General features: G+C 41.0%; 1 protein-coding gene across 14 annotated transcripts in view; it reads right to left on the bottom strand.

Annotated features, from left to right (window-relative positions):
* Positions 1–3,699: 3,699 nt before the first annotated feature.
* The window catches only part of LOC115573034 (receptor-type tyrosine-protein phosphatase mu), a 179,065-nt gene continuing 162,742 nt past the window's right edge, over positions 3,700–20,022 (bottom strand). For 12 of the 14 annotated variants that reach the window (XM_030403640.1, XM_030403639.1, XM_030403635.1 and 9 more), the window contains 9 exons: positions 18,633–18,787; positions 17,704–17,839; positions 15,594–15,743; positions 15,018–15,191; positions 11,648–11,779; positions 8,760–8,885; positions 6,579–6,742; positions 6,212–6,347; positions 3,700–4,686 (listed from right to left, as the gene is read on the bottom strand). In XM_030403640.1, coding sequence (XP_030259500.1) covers positions 4,633–4,686; positions 6,212–6,347; positions 6,579–6,742; positions 8,760–8,885; positions 11,648–11,779; positions 15,018–15,191; positions 15,594–15,743; positions 17,704–17,839; positions 18,633–18,787 — 1,227 coding nt within the window. In that variant the 3' untranslated portion in view covers positions 3,700–4,632. The remainder of the gene's footprint in view (positions 4,687–6,211; positions 6,348–6,578; positions 6,743–8,759; positions 8,886–11,647; positions 11,780–15,017; positions 15,192–15,593; positions 15,744–17,703; positions 17,840–18,632; positions 18,788–20,022) is intronic. The other 2 variants (XM_030403627.1, XM_030403630.1) reach the window with 2 other exon arrangements.

Genomic DNA, 20,022 nt, shown 5'->3' on the forward strand with positions numbered 1-20,022 from the left:
AGCAGGACTTGGCACCTGCCCACACTGCCAAGCATACCAAAAGCTGGTTCAATGACCATGGTGTTACTGTGCTTGATTGGCCAGCAAACGTGCCTGACCTGAACCCCATAGAGAATCTATGGGGTATTGTCAAGAGGAAGATGAGAGACACCAGAGCCAACAATGCAGGTGACCTGAAGGCCGCTATCAAAGCAACCTAGGCTTCCATTACACCAGAGCAGTGCCACAGGCTGATCGCCTCCATGCCACGCCACACTGATGCAGTAATTCATGCAAAAGGAGGCCCAACCAAGTATTTAGTGTATAGAAATACACATAGTTTTCAAAAACCTGACATTTCTGTTTAAAATATCCTTCTTTTTTTTTATTGATCTTATGTAATATTCTAATTTTCTGAGACACTGAATGTTGGGTTTTCATTATCTGTAAGCCATAATCATGAAAATTGCAAGAAATAAAGGAAATTGAAATATTTCACTCTATGTTTAATGAATCTATATAATGGATGGTTTTCACTCTCTGAAATGAGTGACAAAATATATTGAACTTTTTCATGATATTCAAATTTTTTGCAATGTACCTGTATACAATAACATTTGCCTTCAACCGTTCAACTGGACCTGAACACACAATGTGTATTGATTACCAATAAGTTACCAATTACTGCCAGAAAACAAATGTAACGAAATTACAGCATTTTCTTCTTTGACGTAGGCGCGTTTTGACTGTTATATGCCACAATTAATTGCTTGTTGAGTTGGTCGAGGAGGAGGTACTCAAGAGACACCACAAGGGGGAGCAAAAGTCAAATAAATCAGAGGGCCCAGAGCTGCACAGGGGCTCATACTGCAGATTGACTGATACAAGCTTTGTGCCAATTACTTGCTTTTCTTCGGTCAATACCTGTAGAAGCGTTGTGGGTATGGGACACATATGGATATGGAAGCAAAACCTAGGGTACGAATTAAAAATCTCTTGGCGGCCATGATGACAAATGTGGGAGCCACACCAGGAACAGTTTAAGAAAAGTACTTTATTGAACGAAAGGCAATGAAGGGAACTCAACGTTAACCAGGTGTGGGAGATATGGCTTCTTCTAAATCCAGTTCATCTTGGCCCTCCAACCTCCCCAGCGAATACAGCATGCTCCCGGAAATTCTGGGAGAGGGCGACTATGGAAAGGTGATGAAATGCTGGAATGAGGAGATCGGTGAGATTGTGGCTGTCAAGTTTCCTCACCGCTTCTGCAGAGATACCAAGGAATGGGTTAGGAAACGTTGATTTTGATTTTCACAGTTGTAAAAGATATTGTGTAGCCAAAGGTGCAGTAAATTTTATTTCCTTCAGCACTCTCCATGATGTCCAGCAGCAACAGTTTTGCCTGACCTGTCTTGCCTGTGTCTCCAGATACCCGTGCTGAGAAAGATCAAGCACAACAACGTTGACAAACACGACATTGTCGAGTTTATCGATTGTTTGTTCCAGATCAGAGGCCAGGAGGGGCAGAACTGCAACCACAAGCTTTTAGGCAAGTTAGATTATTTTTTATTATTACACTGACTGGAGTGAGGCAGCAGTTTACTATTATCACCATGAAGAAGCAGCTGTGTGCTTCCTCCCTCTAACATGTTGTTTGCATGTGTTCACTTTCAAAAATATGACAGTGTAAACATAGTGTGATGCTTCTCTTCCACATTCAGGTCCCCAGAAATTATTTTGGGCTGTCCATTTTCTGAGGCCATCGATACGCGGGCCCTGGGCTGTGCGATGTTCAAGATGATTTGCGCCCGTTGACCATTCTCAGGAGAATTTAGATTTGGAATATGTCACCCCCACTTGTTGTGCCTTTTGAAGTACGACTGAGGTTTTTAATGTCCTTTGACTCTCAGAAGACACCATGACAAAGAAGAAAGAGGAGTAAGGAGAAGAAGAATTGCTTCCGACCCGTCTTCTCTTGGTTGAGGATGACTTCAGGCTGACTTCAAATTCTGTGTAGGGTTTCTTTAGCATGGTTTTCTGGGCTTCTAGGTAGTTGTGCAATCAAAAATCTCATAGATCTTCAGCAGGGGCGGTTCTAGGGGGGGGCCAACAGGGGCCAGTGCCCCCGTAACTCTGAGTCTGGACCCCCCTGTGGCCCCCCTGACAGGGAGTCTGCATTAATAATACAATGACAGATTTCTTGCAATGATTTTGTACTGAAGGGAAAGGCAGAAATAAAGTGTCTCAGCAGTTTACTACCCAATCAAAATTGCTGAAATTGTAAACACTGCTTTGTCTGAATGAGGGATTTATCCTTTTTTCCGGGTTGTATGTGCCCCCTAACAAAAAAGCCGGCCCCAACCTGGCCCCCCTATTAAAACTGGTCTAGAACCGCCACTGATCTTCAGCATGGTGGCTCTGTGAATTTTGGCATTGTGGCTGCACAACAGAAGGTTACCGGCTTTTTCCGGGCCTCTCTCTATCTATGTCAAGCTTGCTCATTGACCCCCGTGTCTGCGTGGGTTTACTGCCGGGTGCTCTGGTTTCCTCCCACACTCAATCAGTCAATAAACAATTAAATTGGATTCTGAGGAACTGTCCCATGACTTTCAGTATTTCCTCAGTGTTGATTTCAGGTTTAGTATGTGATGTCGTCGTAGAGACAGGCCGACCAGAATAAGCCAATAATAAAGAAAAAAGATGAATGGCATGGACATAGGATATTTTCTGACACATGGTAGTTTTACTGTTTATTGATTTACTTCTGGCTTATTGTGATAAGAGCCTGTTGATCCAGCGTATTAGCCTTTGGGTATCGATATACCAACTGATGACCAATGGTTGATGTTCCCAAACGTAGATTTGAAGTATTATTGTGTTCTCCTCATAAAGAAAACTGGTAATCAGTAAGTATTGTTTGGTTGGTCATCTTAAAGTTTGTGCTACTGATAAGTCAGACTGGCTACTGTTGCTGGGCTAACATTAGCAATGTTAGCTAAGGCTAGCTCTTTCATTAGCTTTGAGCAGTTTATAACAGTCTTTCAACAGAATTACAATCTCAAGCGGCACATTCAGTCATGTGTCTATGGAATACCAGCTGCATAACAGCGATATGCCACTCCACTGAGCAGCAATTGACATACCTTCATCCACTTTCTGATCTCGCCTCTGCTGGAAAAGTGGCCTTAACCTGTCAAATTCATACTCTGACCAAAAAGGAGGCAACACATCACAAGAGTAACTGCTAACTGCTGTTATCTGACAGTTAGCTCAGTTAGCTGTGCAGCTAGTGGTTCTATTTTGACTCTGCCCAGACACCAGAGGAGTGTTGGTGTTTACACCGCTAGCATAGAAGTTTTGGACCACCAGGAGGAGGTGGTTTTCAGGTCCGGGCTAGGGCTAGCTGGTTAGCATGCTAACTTTAGTAGAGATCTGTGCAGAACAACGCATAGATGCCTTTAACAACATCAAAACTTCACATTCCCTTGACAATGTTAATTACTTCATTTATATTTGAAACGATAACCATTTTGAAAAGTGCAGTATAACCATCCGTCTTATCCTAAAACACAGTATAACCGAAGACAGTAAGGAAAACTGATAAATATTGTGACATCTTTGAAAGTTGTAATGATGGTGGTGGTGCTATTCCTAATCTCTCCAACAGATGTCCCCCTCATCTCATCTTTCCCAGCTCCACTCAGAAAAGAGGCACACATACATAATCCAATCTTTAAATTGTAGATACATTTATATAATATCTTTTTTCTTTACAATGAAATTGATCTGTCACACAAGATGACTCCAACAAAATAAGAGAGCACACAATACAGTCAATAAACCAAACCTATAGAACCTATGATTGTCACTTACTGCGAGTCACAAAAAAAGTACATACCGTGAATAAATAATCTACAGAAATATGTACAATATGCACAACAAGAATTCAATGGAAGTGCAAATAAAGCTTTGGATCCCTGTACAGGAAATAAGGTAAGCAGATGTAGACTGAGCCAGCTGTCCCCAAAATACAGTATGAAGCAATAATCATCTAGAAGTCATAAATTTACAGGACATTTAGTAACATTTAGGCTTTGAGCTCCTGCATTTAATGACTTTTAATAAAGAGCTGAGCAAAAAACTGAAATCAGAGAGAAGTAAAATGAACACATCATTTTATGTACAGTGTATCGCATTCCACAGAAAACTGAAGAGTATTCAATGCTCGTCGTCCAATGAGGATCAAGGCAACAACCACGGGACTACAGGCGGCTGAGAGAGATAGAGGCAGAGAGAAAGAGGGATCCAGAGAGGAGGCGACTCACTGCAGAGCAAAAAAAGAGAAGAAAAAAAAAAACCTCATTGTGCTCCTGCTGGCTCCGTTAGCCGGTACGTACTGAAACAGGCTGCCATATTTGACACTGTACAACTCTGCGACCTTTTCCCCATCTCGACCAACTGAAGACCAGAACAAGAAGAAGAAGAAGACGAAGAAGAGGAGCTGGTCGAAAGGAGTTGCATGTTTATGTTTGTGTGTGTACCTCGCTCCTGTCGGGTCGGTAACACACACACTTAGCACAATGCACACATGTGAGCTGAAGTCTTCAGTAATGTCCCAAACTTTAAGTCTCTGCTGGGTTCAGTAGCTCTGAGTTACCCAGAGTTCAAGTACTCCAGCGCCACTTCATAGCAAAACTTGTACTGATCCTAGGAGACAAGAAGAGACAGACAAAACATTAGAGACGTGTGCATGGCTGGATTGATATACAAGAAGGCCCGGGGACAAAAAAGAACAGAGGGGCCCATATTAGGGTTGGGTAGTTCATGTTGTCCGAACACATCAGGCAAAAGCTTCAATAGTTGTTCTTAAAGTGAAGTCAAAAAACAGCCATCATACAGAGGTGGAGATGCACTACTGTTTGAATATGGGGATAAAGGCAAAGTCTCTGTTCACATTAAAGGGGCACTATGTGGTTTTGGAGAAGAATTTGAACCTCAGAATTTTAATAATATGGTCCCCAGAATACTGTTTGAAGCTAGAAAGGTGGCAGGGTCCGCCACATATTAAGGACTTCTGGGCAGTCAACCTTTTCCTGTCGAGCAGAGTTTGTTTATTTAGTTTGTTTAGGCATAAAAAACAAAAATCAGTCATTGAAGATCTTCCTCTTTTGATTACATTTTTTTGCCCAAAACTACATAGTGCACCTTTAAAAATGACAGGAATTGTTGTGCAGTGAATGAAAAAAGACAGCTGGAGGAAGATTTCCAAACACTGGCTCCTTTTTTACCTCTCCAGCTGCACAGTCGCAATGTCAGCAGTCAGGTGGCCATCAAAATGAACTGCAAATTTTAACCGAATTTTGAGAACAGGAGTGCTCGTTTCCGTCCACTACTGTTGGGAGGTCATTCTTTGAGAAAAACGGTAGCAGGGTTAACTCTCCAGTTAGAAAAAAATTATAACATTGCAAACGAAAAAGGTGCAACAACATGGTGCGATTAAATGTGTGCCAGTTGAAAGCAAGAGGTGATAAAGAGTGTAGGAAACATGATGGAAATATGACATTTCTGTCTGTTAAATGTATCAAATGGAGGAAGGTTATATCCGATTTGTGTGGGGTGTTCAGTGACTTCACATGTAAATTGTCATTTGCACTAATTCTGTTTCCATTGCCACCAAATATCAATACACCAAGTCACAGAAAAGATAATTCACAGACCACCGTAATCCTATGTTGGAAAGGTGGAGGGCCGCGGGATTTCTGAAGCTACTTGACCCTTTTTAATGCACTGAATGCCGTATCGCTTTACTGGAATTCTCATTAAGTCTTAATTCATGTATTGCTCGTCAGGGTTGGTTGCCTATTTGACAGTACAGACATAAAGATTGGATTCTTAAAAAATGTGCACGCTGCATTTTGATGATACTTTCACACTAATTTGTAAAAACCTTTTTTTCTCTCTTTGTCAGAAAATGTAACAATCTTGAAGTCGATAAAATATAACAAAACAATTTTATTTTTGAAACCAGAGAAAAGAAATCTGGAAAGAAGACATTTAGTTCCCTTCTCTTTTGATTTTGACCATCCTTGCTTTTTAAATGTCTTACCCCCCACTCTGTAAGAACAATAACTCGCTGGTGCGCCCCCTCTTTGAACAACATCTGTTACTCTTTCAGATTATAAAAACACTCTTCCAATTATTCTCCAAAAAGTGCTGCTGCACAGCTCCTCACCAGTAGGTCCACCATGTTGGGTTTGTTGTTCCGTAGTGTCTTGACAGCGTGGAAGACATCCACAGAGCGCTGGTGTTGAAGCATCTCACACACAATGCTGATGGCACAAAACGTCCCACTGCGGCCGCCTCCGTTCCTAGAGTTGTCACAAACAAGGGAAATACCAGAAAATCAAGTATAATTAAAGAAAAGTTCTGTCACCTTTAATATAAAAAGGTGAGGGTTGATAGAACAGCAGGCAGCGGGCCGAGGAGTGTCAGAGTGCTCTGATGCAGTGAAGCTCTTCAGTCAGTAGGTGGAGATGTTTCATTTTTAATGCCAGCTCTGAATGAACTTCCCTTCTGCACTCAGTGTTGTGATAACTTACAGGCAGTGGACCACAGTGCGTCCCTCGCCCCCGTCGTACTCTTCCTGCCACTTGTCCACCTGTCGGATCAGCTTGAGGAAGGAGCGTTTGGACATGGGCGTGTCTCTGTACATGGGCCAGCCCAGGAACTGGAACTGCTGCACCATCCGGTAGCCGTCCTGAGGCTGGAGCGAGAGGACACACCGGTTATCCCGGGTTAATGCACAGAGGGGGGGTTAATCGCTGCTGTGCAAAGATGCAATCAGACTGTAAAGATGCAGCTACGCTAAGCCTCGAAGTAGGACAAGAGATGGATAAGGGTGCACAAAGGAGATGAATGCGCCGACAGACGGTTTGATAGATGAGCACAGTTACTGCTGGAGACAGATCAAAGATGCAGACACTCTAAATCATGCTCAGACATATCGATCAATAACACTTGTCAGTGATCATGTGTGATTAGAGTGTATTCCACGTAACGCGCTGGCGGTGCCTCTGCCAGCTGACACGTTAATATGAGGAATGATTATTGACAACCACGGGCAGGCTTGCGGGGGTAAGGAGCTTACGCAGGTGACTGCAGGTGACGCTGCCATGAGTTAGGACCCTTTCTGTGCAGCTCAAAGTTAAAGGGTCAGTTCTCCCAAACAAAAAAGTCAGTCTGACTGAACTGTAGTGTTTCATTTGCCAAGTTGTGAGGTATCGATCTGTGGCGTTCCTTCCTCCTCTTTGATAAAAAGTAACTTCACTTTGGTTTTTGGAGCTCACATCATTTAACATATGAAATGTAAAACTTTTTCAGCAACTTGTCTTTCAAGAAGGGTCAAAGGGATCACGCCTTCATTAAAAAGTGCTTCCAAAAAATACTGTCCACCAAAGGGAAACACAATAAACATGAGGAAAAAAACCACATTTCTTTTAAACAAATAAGTTCAATTTCTTCTGATTTTTCTTTAGTTTTTTCCATTTGTCTTATTAAATACTGGATAAAAATCTTTAAAATAAAATTATCTGAGGAGGAAAAATTATTCCTTGATTCAGCTGCACAACAATTATGTCAACACTGAGGTCTCAAACTGTTATTAGTGGTCACTAGTTGCTTTAAATTCAGGGGCCACTATTCTAGAGCACTGGTTATTAAATAATTACATTTACTCTGTAACTAAGTCATTTTGCGGGAGACTTGTACTTATCTGTAATTTTTACTGGAACTACGTATGCATTACACCATGTTATCTACTTAGTTCCTTTTAAAATCATGATTAAGGACAATCTGCATTTTTGTGGTATATAATCACAAACAAGTCAATGAAAAATGTCAACGGTTAAAAAGTAATTCATCCTCTGAATAGTGTTTGAGAAGAATACTTTGCACTTTACATCAGTATTATTTTAATACCAGTAATTTTACTTGTAACTGAGTAATATGTCAGTAACACACACAGAATTGCAGTCCTTTTTCCACCACTAGTGGTAACCAACCTCTTTGCCTCATGTCCATTTAAACAAAGCACTTCTACATGTGACCCCCTGTTACAGATTTAATGTGTCTGAGTTGTTGGAGGTGACAAGTGACTCCTCTACTTTTGTTTCATGTGAAAACAGAATTTAACAAAAAGGAGAAATTATCTGAGAAAAGTCAGAAAAATAATTCTGGTTGTATGCAGAAATATATTTTGACATTCTCTCCTGTCCCATCAATCACCACGAGACCGCTCAGATAGATATTGTGAATTCAGATTGGAAACCCAAACTATTTACAGGCCTGGATACCACTGCAAATGAAAACATTCATGTTTAGTTCATGTTCTACCCAAGGGGTTTTGATTTCTGAAACAGGAAGTTTGAGAAATGTTCACACGTTGTTAAAAATCGAGAAACCCAGTAGAAGTCTGACTAAGGGACATGTGACTCGGAGCAATAGCACCTCGGTCCAAACACTGGTACAGTGGCATAGTTAAAGGACAGAAAGTCTCAGCCTCTGCACAGCTTGAATGGACAGGCCGGCGTACGAGTGGGATGTGTGAGGTGTGCAGTCACAGAATAAATTGGCTGTTGTGATCACCACAGGGAAGACAAACGACTTACAAAAGTCACACAAAAAGGGCAGAACAGAGACACTACACGACAGCTCCATCACACAACTTTGCTTTCTCCTTAATAAATGTTGGGTTTGAAGCGTGACCCTCTGTGCCACCATACCCGTGCTGCGTTGTAGATCCGGAATATCCTGCTGATGATGTCCTCCTCCAAGTCGGCAGAGACAAACTCCACCTGGATGGGTCCGTGGCGGTGGACTCCGTTTTCTGGCCAGTACTGTGGGCACAACTAAACAAAACAGGCACGTACACACACACACACATTCACACACGCAGAGAAGCAGGTACACCAGCACACACACACATTGACAAAGCAAAGAAAAGCAAACAAGGAAAACAAAGGACATGAAAGAAGATTCATTAGTTTCAGAATCTAAATTGAGTGATAATTTAACTTCATACACAGAGATGTTGAACAGGTTTGAGTGGGATTACAAAGTTCACGAGAAACAAGAGGTAGGAAAGAGAAGGAAGGTGAATTAATTCAGTGTGAAGTGCTCTCGTTTTAAAATATGATGACCTGCTTCTTCACTGGAGAACATTCAGAAAAAAGCTAGAATACATTTTTGATGGACCAAACACTGGAAACAGATGCACTCTCAGGATGACAGCTTGACCCTTTGTTCAACAAATCAAACAGAAATTCCTGGAAAAACACTCTTTTTTCCTTTCTTTCTTTCTTTCAAGCTCATTTCTAACTTTTTTTCTTGCCAAGAGAAAATCAGAACTCAGAGTCTTTTCTGTGAAGAAAAAGTATAATCAAAAGATATGTTGCTTACAACATGGTTCATATCAGATTATTTAATAATTTAACTAAGCTAATTTTATCTATTTCAACCATTAAATTTAGCTTAACTGCTATAATGTTAACTTTTTCTACTGTTTATTTTTAACCATAGCTCTGTCACTTTAACTACATTTTTCAATTGCTAATGTCTTACTTTTGGTTGTAGTCAGGCTAGAAGTTTATTAGGACGTTTTTCACGTCATAACAAGATATAGTTGCATTATTACCATATATAGACTATCAACGCATTAGACACCATTTAGCACACCATTTCCTCATTCAAACAAGAGTATCGCATTTTTACAGCATTAGGTTACCAGATAAATAGAATATTGTTATAGTAAGAGAAGTTTCCTGGTATGCTGTGATGAATTTGTATGTTGTATATAGTAATGTGAAAACAACAACAACAACAACAACAATAATAATAATAATAATAATAATAATAATAATAATGATAATAATAATAACAACAATAATATTGAAATAGTAATGAATAGTAATGAAATGTAACATTTACTCGAGTACTGCACTTAAATACAATTTGGAGGTGTTTGTAATTGGTAACCACTACATTTTAGGGCCAAATACTGTGTTTTTCACTCACCATCCAAAATCTGACAACCTTACAAGTTACTTTGGTGATTACATGCTGCATCAGAGCCAAAGTAGTGCAGGTTTAAATTAATCTATTTTATAGGCAACCTGATTAAAAAAATGACTGGATAACAGATCTGACCGTTGGCCAGGCGGGTAGTTGGTCGACCCATAGAATACAGTGTAAATATACATGTAAGTATAATTTACTTTTGATAATTCAATACATTTAATATCAGATTAACTCAAGTACTATTCATATGGGTTATGCTCACTTTTACCAAAGTAATATTAAAACATGGAATCTTTACTTCTTCATGATGCCACTTGGATGGATCCGGTTTCAGGTTTTGTTTGACATCATTGCCGATTGAAACCTTAAAACTTTACTTAAAACAAAAAATAATCCACAGCTGTAGTCCTAATTAAAAGTATTAGGAGGCTTGTCATTGATAGTGTTACTGACTGCTCCAGCAGCAGTGTTGAAGAGTACATAGGGAGAAATAAACCCAGGGGATGGCATAAGAGCTGCAAAATCTCCCCTATTTCCACTCCTTAGGAGAGAAAGCCCTGTTAAGAACGTGCACCTGCGGAGCGCGCCGCCGGCCTCACAGCACTAAATCAGACTGGTGGAAGCGTACACACACAGATGGACACATTCTGCACTGACAGTCGTGCTTACATCCTGATTCATGAACAAACAAGGGGAAAAAAAAAGAAAGAGACTACCTGAGAAGAATGCAAATAACGGGCCTGAGTAGACGCATACAGATGGACAGACAAATATACGCTCACTTTGTTTCTCTGACACACAAACAGCACAGATACAAACACACACACACACTCTCTCTCACAGTCTCTATGGCAGCAAAAAGCACCACTTTTACTGGCTTCCTCTGAGAGCCTGTCAAAACTTGACAAATTCAACAGATGCAAAAACAAAGATGCTGATGGAGAAGATGGTGAACCTCCACCTCCATCGTCTACATGTACGCCTGCCCCCCTACCCTCCCTTCCCACCTGTGCTGTTTCCTGGGCTGGCTGACTGACTGGCTGGCTACAGTGAGAATATTGAATGAAAGGCCTTTTTCTATCCAGCCAGTCAGCCAGTCAGTCAGTCACCTAGGGAAAGGGGATTTGGATGGGGAGAGCAGCCTGGCTTCAGGCTTTGATCCCCGGGTGTTATGACAGAGCCTCGGGCTGAGAAATCTAGAGAGTCTCTTCCACAGGCCTCTTTCTCCATCTACCTGCTTTCATGGCAAGTCCTCTTCCACTCTGCAGCTTCTACCTTATTTCAAACATATTCTGTATACGCATATATTATGTGTTTGCCAGCACAGATGCATCCCTGGGCTTTTTTTCCCTGGGTTCATGGTGGAAGTAAACAAAAAAAAAAGGGAAAAAAGCAATCTTTCCTGAAATCCGGTTCCCATGCTGTCCTTTTGTACGACTTTATTAGATACAGACGTCTGATGAAAGAAACTGCTTCATCTGTCATCTGTTTGTGAGTGCACCTATTGTAGTTTCCCCTCGAGGATTATTTTCTGTGATGTGTACATGTGCGTGTGTGTGTGAGTGTGTATGCACATGTATCAGATCGGGTTTACCTGTGCTGGGTCGACGTCGTTGAGCATCACGATGGATGTGCAGTGGTAGTCCAGCACCAATCTCCAGAAATCCTTCACTGTGTTTGGCAACGGGTGCTGGGTCACTATGAATGCAGAAGGCTGCTTGTAGCTCTGGAAGATGAGGGAAGAAGAAATACGACTTTAAAACATGGTGGCTAAGTACACCACACACGCATGTGGAAGCGGAGAACTAACCAAGAATAAACCAACAACCATTTTTAAAAACGTCCTCCATCCTTTGACCTGCCTTCCCACTGAGAGTTGTTTTCTAATGGCGATTCCATGTCTAAGGGGGGATTAGAGCAGGACGCTGCACTTTTAATGTGGTTCCTGGCTCCCAAAGATAGCCCAGTGGTGACTGAGAGGATCCTGTACCTGAAAGGTCACCGGCTCGATGCAGGCAAGAGCCAAAAAGTCCATCACCGGACTCGTGCTTTGTCAAGGTGTTCTCTGTTAGGTCCCCCCTGAATAAATTTAACACTTGAGAATTGAGTTACATTGCATTTAGGGTTTATTTTTGTGTTGTCCTGTTTAGTCAAACAGAGCTGTTAATTTAAGTCAAGTCTCAACTACAGTATGTACATGAGGGCTAAGACAGAGATTTTCTTCAAACATGCACAATTACATAATATGTAACCTTTTTGCATTCAAATGTATAAAAACAACTAGACATTTTTGATATATTTTGTTGAACTGTACTTAAAGGTTGAATATGTAATATGCTTATTAAAAGCTGTATTTAAAAAAAAATAATACATCCACGGGGCGTTTAGAGGGGCGCAGATTAAAGGTAATGCGTTTACTTGAAAAATTATATTTAGTCTGAAATAAATAATTTAAGAAATGTTGATGGGTTCAACAATGACTTCCTGTTTACATCGTACCAGCCAAACAGCGGCCGGCATTGCGGGTTGCCAATTTCGCAACCTCGGCAAAGTTCGGCACAGCTAGGCTGACACTGGGTAAAATGGCGGAGTCTGCAAGCTCTTCAGAGCCCCAGCGAACGGTGCGTTATCTGTCCCAGCAGCTGAGTGACCAGAGAAGAGCAAAAACCAGAGTAAATATCGGTGAAGCATACGCTCGATGGACTCAGGTAAAGGATTTCCAGGGCAAACTAACACACGCGGAAATGGCGAACTTTCTCCTGGATCGGTAAGCTAACTCGCTTGCTAACTTAGCTAACGTTACCTGTCGGTCAAACTCCTCTGCTATACTTATTTTCATTATATCACGTTGATCCTAGATATGAGAATACTGATCGTGACCCATCGACCTCCACACCCAGTAAACGGAGGAAACGGAGGCGGCTCAATCCTCCTGCCCTGTCCAGTATTGCTGGTTCACTTTCACCATTGCGGTCAGTCGCTATAATAAAGAATATTCTAGCTAGCTATCGTATCTATTACATAACACTCAAAACGTCAGAGATTAAAAGAATAAATGATAGTAGGTTAACGATAGCTAGCCTAAATAGGACTGTCAGAGATTTCATGCATCTAATAGATAATGAATAGCTAGGTTAACATTAAATACTGTTGTAAAATGAATTGATTAGTCGAAATTAGTCCTTACCCTGTACGATTCATCACTTGACATGATGCTGGCTGATCCTGACACACTCGGCAACAAACCTGGCAACCCGACCGCTGGAATTACTTTTTTGTTGTCGCGACTATGATCTTGAGACACTAGATGGCGGCATTCAGCTCATATTCCATATTGCACCTTTAAATTATCCAAAGCGTTTCAACAATGCTTCACCTGGAGAAATTCTAAGTTTACTCAAGGTAACAGAGCGTTTCATTTGACTGTGTTAAAACCTCTGAAGGACAGTCAGAGAATAAGGAAAGAAGATGGTGAAGGACACGAAACAGAACGTAAGCGAACCTTCAAAACTTTACTTCGGCCAAGAATATTTCCTTCTGACTCACACCGACGGATTTTCATGAGCCATGGTGGACAACATCTCCCATGACCCCATAATTACATCTTTTGTTTTGTTAATTACAGAAAGGTATTCGACAGTGTGCCTTTAATAATCCCACCCTCATGGTAGCTGTTCTAGAGCTTTTGCCACGATCATAGGTTCCTTCATAAGCAGACAGTTGTCAGGAAACTTATTGAAATTGCTGACCAATGCCATTGCCACGGTCAAAAAAGATCATTTAAACTTAACTTTTCGGCTAACAGTAATGAGAAGTCCAAAACATGCTCATAAAAATAGAAATGTCTTTCTACTTATAAGGGTGAAGATCATACAATTTGGTTACAACTCCAGAAAGGCTACTAGATGGGTGTGAAGGTGAGCCTATTTTGTTGTATGCTGCTTTTTAAGGTCAACCTTTGGAAAAAAATCTAACTTATCCAAGAAAAACAAAACAAAACAGAAAAACAAGTCTTGCTTTCTTCTTCCCTCCATATGTCTGATTTTAAGCTTTTCTTCTTGCACTTGTCTGTACTTGACAGCACATTACATTTCAATTAATGTCCTTTCATTTATCTATACCTTCTCTTTTGTGAATACTGAATAATTATTTTGTTTTGTTGTCCTGTGACACTTAAATGACACTCTATGTCCCTGTGGTGTGATGACGTACATGTGAGTCCTTATATTTTTTAAAGTTCAAATCTTAAGTATCAAGCTTTTACGTCTGCGTCAAGATATTTCCAGTGCAGCCAAATTTATTTTTCAGGTATGAAAAACATTAGCGATGTTAATTAATCACACAGAGAAATCCATTGAACAAAAGGCTGAAATACCGGCGTCACCACTCATACAGGATGTTTTTTCCATTAACTGTCAAAGGTAAAATACCTGCTTTGACATCAGTGATTAGCATTTGGCAAGAAAAACAACATGTGGGAAAGTTCCAGCTCACACAGAGTCAATTTACCACTTTAAAATGACAGCGATTCAATTTGCAAAGAATTCCAATAATGCTGGATGGCTCCTTCAAGTAACTCTGTGAGGAAATGCCATTAAATACCCTTTAAAGGCAAAACGCTCTTTACTTTAAGGTGCTATATCTGCCTGCATCCGGCTAAAGGGCCATCAGACCGCCTCTAAATATGATTTTCTTTGTGTATTCATTTATTGCAACTGAAATGAACTTTTACCCATTAATATCCACAGAATCATAATTTATCTGCCCCTTTAATGTTTTCAACACCATTCTACCTCATTATTAACACTTTTTACTCTCATGCATATACTGAATATATCTACTCATCCTGGTTCTGTGACCTCTCTGACAACAGGGCCACTATTTGTTCTGTTCTGTACTAAAAAAATAAAAAGATTTCTAAAAAAACAAAACAAGTTAAATGTAAGTTTCTGCTTGACTCTTACATCCATGAGTGCAGCGTTGATGTAGTTGGAGCTCTCCCCATCAATGGTGATCAGGAATGGGAGGCAGCGGTCAGGAGGAAGCACGTCCATGCAGCGGTTCTTCTCGTGGTTCCTGGGCAGCAGGGCGATGCTGCAGTCCTCCACCCGCAGCGTGGGAGTCACCATGTTCAGCGTCTGTCAGGGTTGAGGCAGAATTACACGCTGTCATACCGACGTAGGAAGGTAGGCACTTGGGTTTTGAGTGTGCTAATTATCTCCCAATATGGTAATTAACAATGCAATTCTTTAATCAGTTACATTAGCGATAGCTCTAACTCCCCTGATGCGACTGTGATGAAACTTAGGGGGGCGATGCATCCCATATAACTCTGATTGGTCCAGGGAGGGGCACTGCGATTACAGATTAAAGCAAGGTGACATATTTGCTGCTGATTGGCCCAGAGGGGGACCGCGCCATTCATCAAGAGACAACATGTTTACTGTTGTTTTCAACTTATCCTGCACTTGAGATAATACTTTATTAAGTATTTGCATAGAGAGTCACATTATCCTCATTACATTAAAAAATCTCCTCACCCTGAACTCCTCTTTAATGGGGCTGGAGTTGGTCTGGGGGTCCAGGCGGTTCATGTCGTAGTACACGGAGCGGAGCTGGCTGGCAGGAATGGTGGTGTCGCCACAGAGACAGGCCTCCAAAATGGCATCGTGGATGAAGACATACTGCTCCTGCAAAAAACGGCATCCTCATTGCGGATCTATAAGACTTCTAAGACTCATGACAACGGATAACACGTGATTTTATTTTCACCAGCAGCAGCAGCAGCAGCAGCAGCAGCAGCAGCAGCAGAAATGCATGAGCCAGTGTTCCTCTGCATATTTGCCAGGAGAATTCAATGACCTTTCCACGACCTTACCATGAATATTATTTACCCCTAAGGCCGTTCCTATGACTAATATTTGTCATTGTCTATGTTCAAAGGTTACATTACATATTTTTGCATTTTTTGGTACACAGCTGGCTTAATTCTCATATCAAACTGACATTTTAAAAACCTTGAAATATTTAGAGGCCTGGAACGAAGTATTTTCTTAAATTCAATGACCTTTTCAGGTTTTTCATGACCCTATCAAACCTGGGTGACCTGAGCCAGGTTGAGACTTCGTCATCATTATTGTCATGAACACGGATGACGTCTCCACAACAAAAAAAACAAACCCCTCGCTGTCCTTAACTTCATGCAGAGCAAAACTAGAAAATCCCGACACATTTCCTCCTCCTCGCATCAGTCAGTCAAGCAGTCGACATGGTGACACAGCTTGAGGCTTGATGCAAATCTTTTCTGAAGTGACATTTTCAGCTGACACTCCCTTGTCACTTCGGACCAGAATCGGCACACATGCATGCACAGGGGGTCAGTGATTTACAGATTCACGGAGAAACATGTGTTGCCATTTGTTAAGTCTAGTGCAGAATGTGAACTGTTGACCTGCTGGCTCGACAAGCTTGGGCTGGGTCGGCGGGTCGGCGGCAATACGGCGCTCGAACCCCAGATTGATAGATCTTATCCGAGCTCATAAACTACAAACAACAACAAGGCTTTTCATTTTAGCGGACAGATTAAACCACGTTGGAGAGTTAGTGTCTGGCCGCGGGCTGAGGAGCTGTGCCAAACAGCCTGAACACCTGCGAGGGAAAACACACACATACACACACTTTGAAGGTCACTGAACTTGAGGAGAGTGACTCAGGGTGAACAACATTTGGTCTCCAGTTACTCAAATCCCAATCCGGATGTCAACGATGAAACATTTGCCCATTAAGTCCAATGACGCTTGTGATTTAAAGGGAATTATGGTGAAATGATGCATCCAACGAGACTATGGACACCTCCAGATGGCCGGTGTTCAGGAAAGCGCAAAGTCCTTCGATAGCCTATACTGGCATAAAGCTGGAGGATGAGCCAGGGATGTTTTCAGCCATCAACATGAGCTAAATGCTCTCAGTTACAAGCATCTAAACCCTTTTATTATAGCATGTATTGGCAAGCACTTGTGCTTAGCATCCAGGGAAATAGTTGGGGAATGCACTTCAATAAATGTCTTTTGTGAGAAATGATCATAAAAATGTAAAGCTGTAGCCATAAATACATCAGCTGTAAATATAAACACCATTCATCTGATATTTCAAGCAGGTTAAAACAAGCACTGAAGAGTGCTTGTCCTACAGCTATCAGATAAAGGTCAATTATCATTTGAATAATATTCCCACTGTTTGAAAAATGCGGCACTTCAAGTGGCACTTCAAAATGACAGACAGCAAAAAATTAAAACTAATTATACTGCATTTTTAAAGATAATGGGCATCATCAGTCACTGGCAAAATGGTTAAAAACCTTTACCGACTGGATCGCTGCTCCGGCAGAATTATTGCTAATAAATGCAAGGTAATGATTTATTTTGCCAAAAAATAATACATGTTTTATAAAAGAGCTCCTTTCTTTGCTATTAATTCTGAGCATTTGTTCAGGAGCACCAGAGAAGTGGGGCTTATGTTAAGAATTACTCGCAGATACTAGTTAATCCATATTTGATGGCAACAGCCCGTCAAGCTGCGTCCCCACTCTCTTCCTTTAACAGGATGCGTCTCTGTGGAGCGGCACAGCTTGTGGGACCCGATATACCGTACCTCAGTCTGGACCATGTTGACCCTCCGTGAGCGCAGCTCCCTCACGCAGTTGTAAATATCCACCACACCCTCTCTCTCTGCCATGTCCAGCATGATGTCGATGACGATGAAGCAGCCTGTTCGTCCCGCTCCAGCACTGCAGGGAAACACAAGGAGGGAACATCAGGAGGGCAACAGAAAGTACTGTTTTATATTCTGAGGAGTAGGACACTCAGTTTTATTAGCATTATTAAGATATCAATAACATACATTTTTAACGTATTTCACATTCATTCGTTTGTGATAAGCAGTGATAGACCATGACTATCACCGGCAAAAAACCCCAACAAAAACAAAAATAACTAAGAGTATCCACAGAGGGATATAGTCTTGCTTTAAGATATTTGTATAATGAATGGAATTTTTCTAAATAAAATAAAATCTACATCATGTCTTTACGAAATAACTGTCCCCATTTTCGGGATGATAGACAGATTTTTTTCAGTCAATACTTTTCTTAGGGATGCTGTCTATAGAAAAAAGGTATAATAACGGATCTAAAAAATGGATACCACCAAAGGTAACGAAGAAAGCATACTGTATTTTTTAAGTTTGTGATTCTGTAATATTGTTGTACAGACCCTTTAAGAGCAAAGGGACTTGATTTTACCTACTAACATTGACTGACACACAAATGAAATAGTATTACTCTTTCTATTATTCAGGTTGATATTTTTATGTTTTTGTTTGTCTTTGATATATTGTCTTTGAGCTGCAGTTCTGCACAGGTTTAATCTCCAGAACTGCTGGTTTTCAATCTACAGACCATGGAGAATACTATCATCTACCCAATGGGACAGAGAACAGGTGTACGCAAGTGTACAGTGTCAGGTTAGACATAGCAGAAATAAAAGTATGACTTAAAGTGGTCGGTTCCAGTGCACACCAACCTGCAGTGAACCACCATGGGCCCAGCGTTGGTCAGGGTCTTGGACTTGACTCTCCTAATGAACCCCAGCAGGCCCGTGGCGTGATAGGGAACGCCGTGGTCCGGCCAGCCGGTGAAGTGAAACTGTCGGATCTCCCGGATCTCATGAGCTCCTCTCTGAGGAACAGAGTCATCATGTTAAACACACAAAGCGCAACAGAGTACAACGGGGGATGTGGTGAGTAGACAGAGGATACAGTGTACGGACCATGTAAGAGGTCCTTCTAAAGCAAATACAGAGTTAGATTGAATACAAACACACACTTCATGGGCAAAGTGGAGGTCTTCAGCAAAGTTTACATTATGTAACAGCAAACAGTATTTTCACGGCCACTGTATCTTTATTTCTTGCCTCCATGCCTCGTCCTTTCAGGGATAGTAACATGTATAGTCTGAGCAGCGTGAATCAAAAATATAAAACAGCAGGGTTTGTTGTTTACACAAGATGGAATTTAAGTTTACTTTACAGGTGGACTTAGTTCCTGTTGCTTTTGAGTTTAATTAAACACAGTTTAACAACTACAATGTAGATTGTAACCTTAATTACTAATTGTTTGTTCTTCCAAATGAATTACCCAATATATTTAAAGTCAAACAGAGTGGGAACCTAATGGTTTAAAAGGGTCTCAATGGTAAAGATTTCATTAATTGAACAGTACATGCTATCCTTCTTTAGCAACAGTTTTTAGGGGCAATTTGCTGCTCCAGCTAAATTAGATTTCTCTTTTTATATGCTTTGTTTCTATCATCTCAGAATCACTTTCTTTTTAAAGCAACTATATATGAAGTTTAAAATGACTTTAGCATCTTTTATATAATTCCGGGAGCATGTAGCTTTGTTTGTAGTAAAATCTGAACAATCCCAGTGAATCTGGTACCATCGATAAGATACCTTTCATCTCAGTGTGATCTGTGGATTGGGAGCTGGATGCATTGCTGCCTACAAAACAAGCCAAACACTGATAATATTCAGATCCTACGAATAATGGCTTGATAAAAATTACGTCTCCAATCCTCATACAGGGTCATGTTGGTTATTTGTGAGTTATTTTTGGTTGAAAACAATTATAGCAGGAGGAATGTGGGTAACATTAAAGGTGCAATATGTAAAAATTAGCCACCTGTTGAATTCTAAACAAATAGGAGAATGTCACCAGAGCAACGGCTAACTTCTGCTAACACTAGCTGCCATTAGCTAGTTAGCTCAGTTAGCCATGCAGCTGGCAGTCAGGGTCTGGAGCTTGGAGCCCTGAGGAAGTGTTAGTATTGACAGCACTAGCACAGGAGCTTTGGACTGAGATGGCATGGGGTTAGTATGCCAACTACAGTAGATATCCCTGCAACACAATACA

Source organism: Sparus aurata, chromosome 21, assembly GCF_900880675.1.
Source record: "Sparus aurata chromosome 21, fSpaAur1.1, whole genome shotgun sequence".
NCBI classification, from domain to species: Eukaryota; Metazoa; Chordata; class Actinopteri; order Spariformes; family Sparidae; genus Sparus; species Sparus aurata.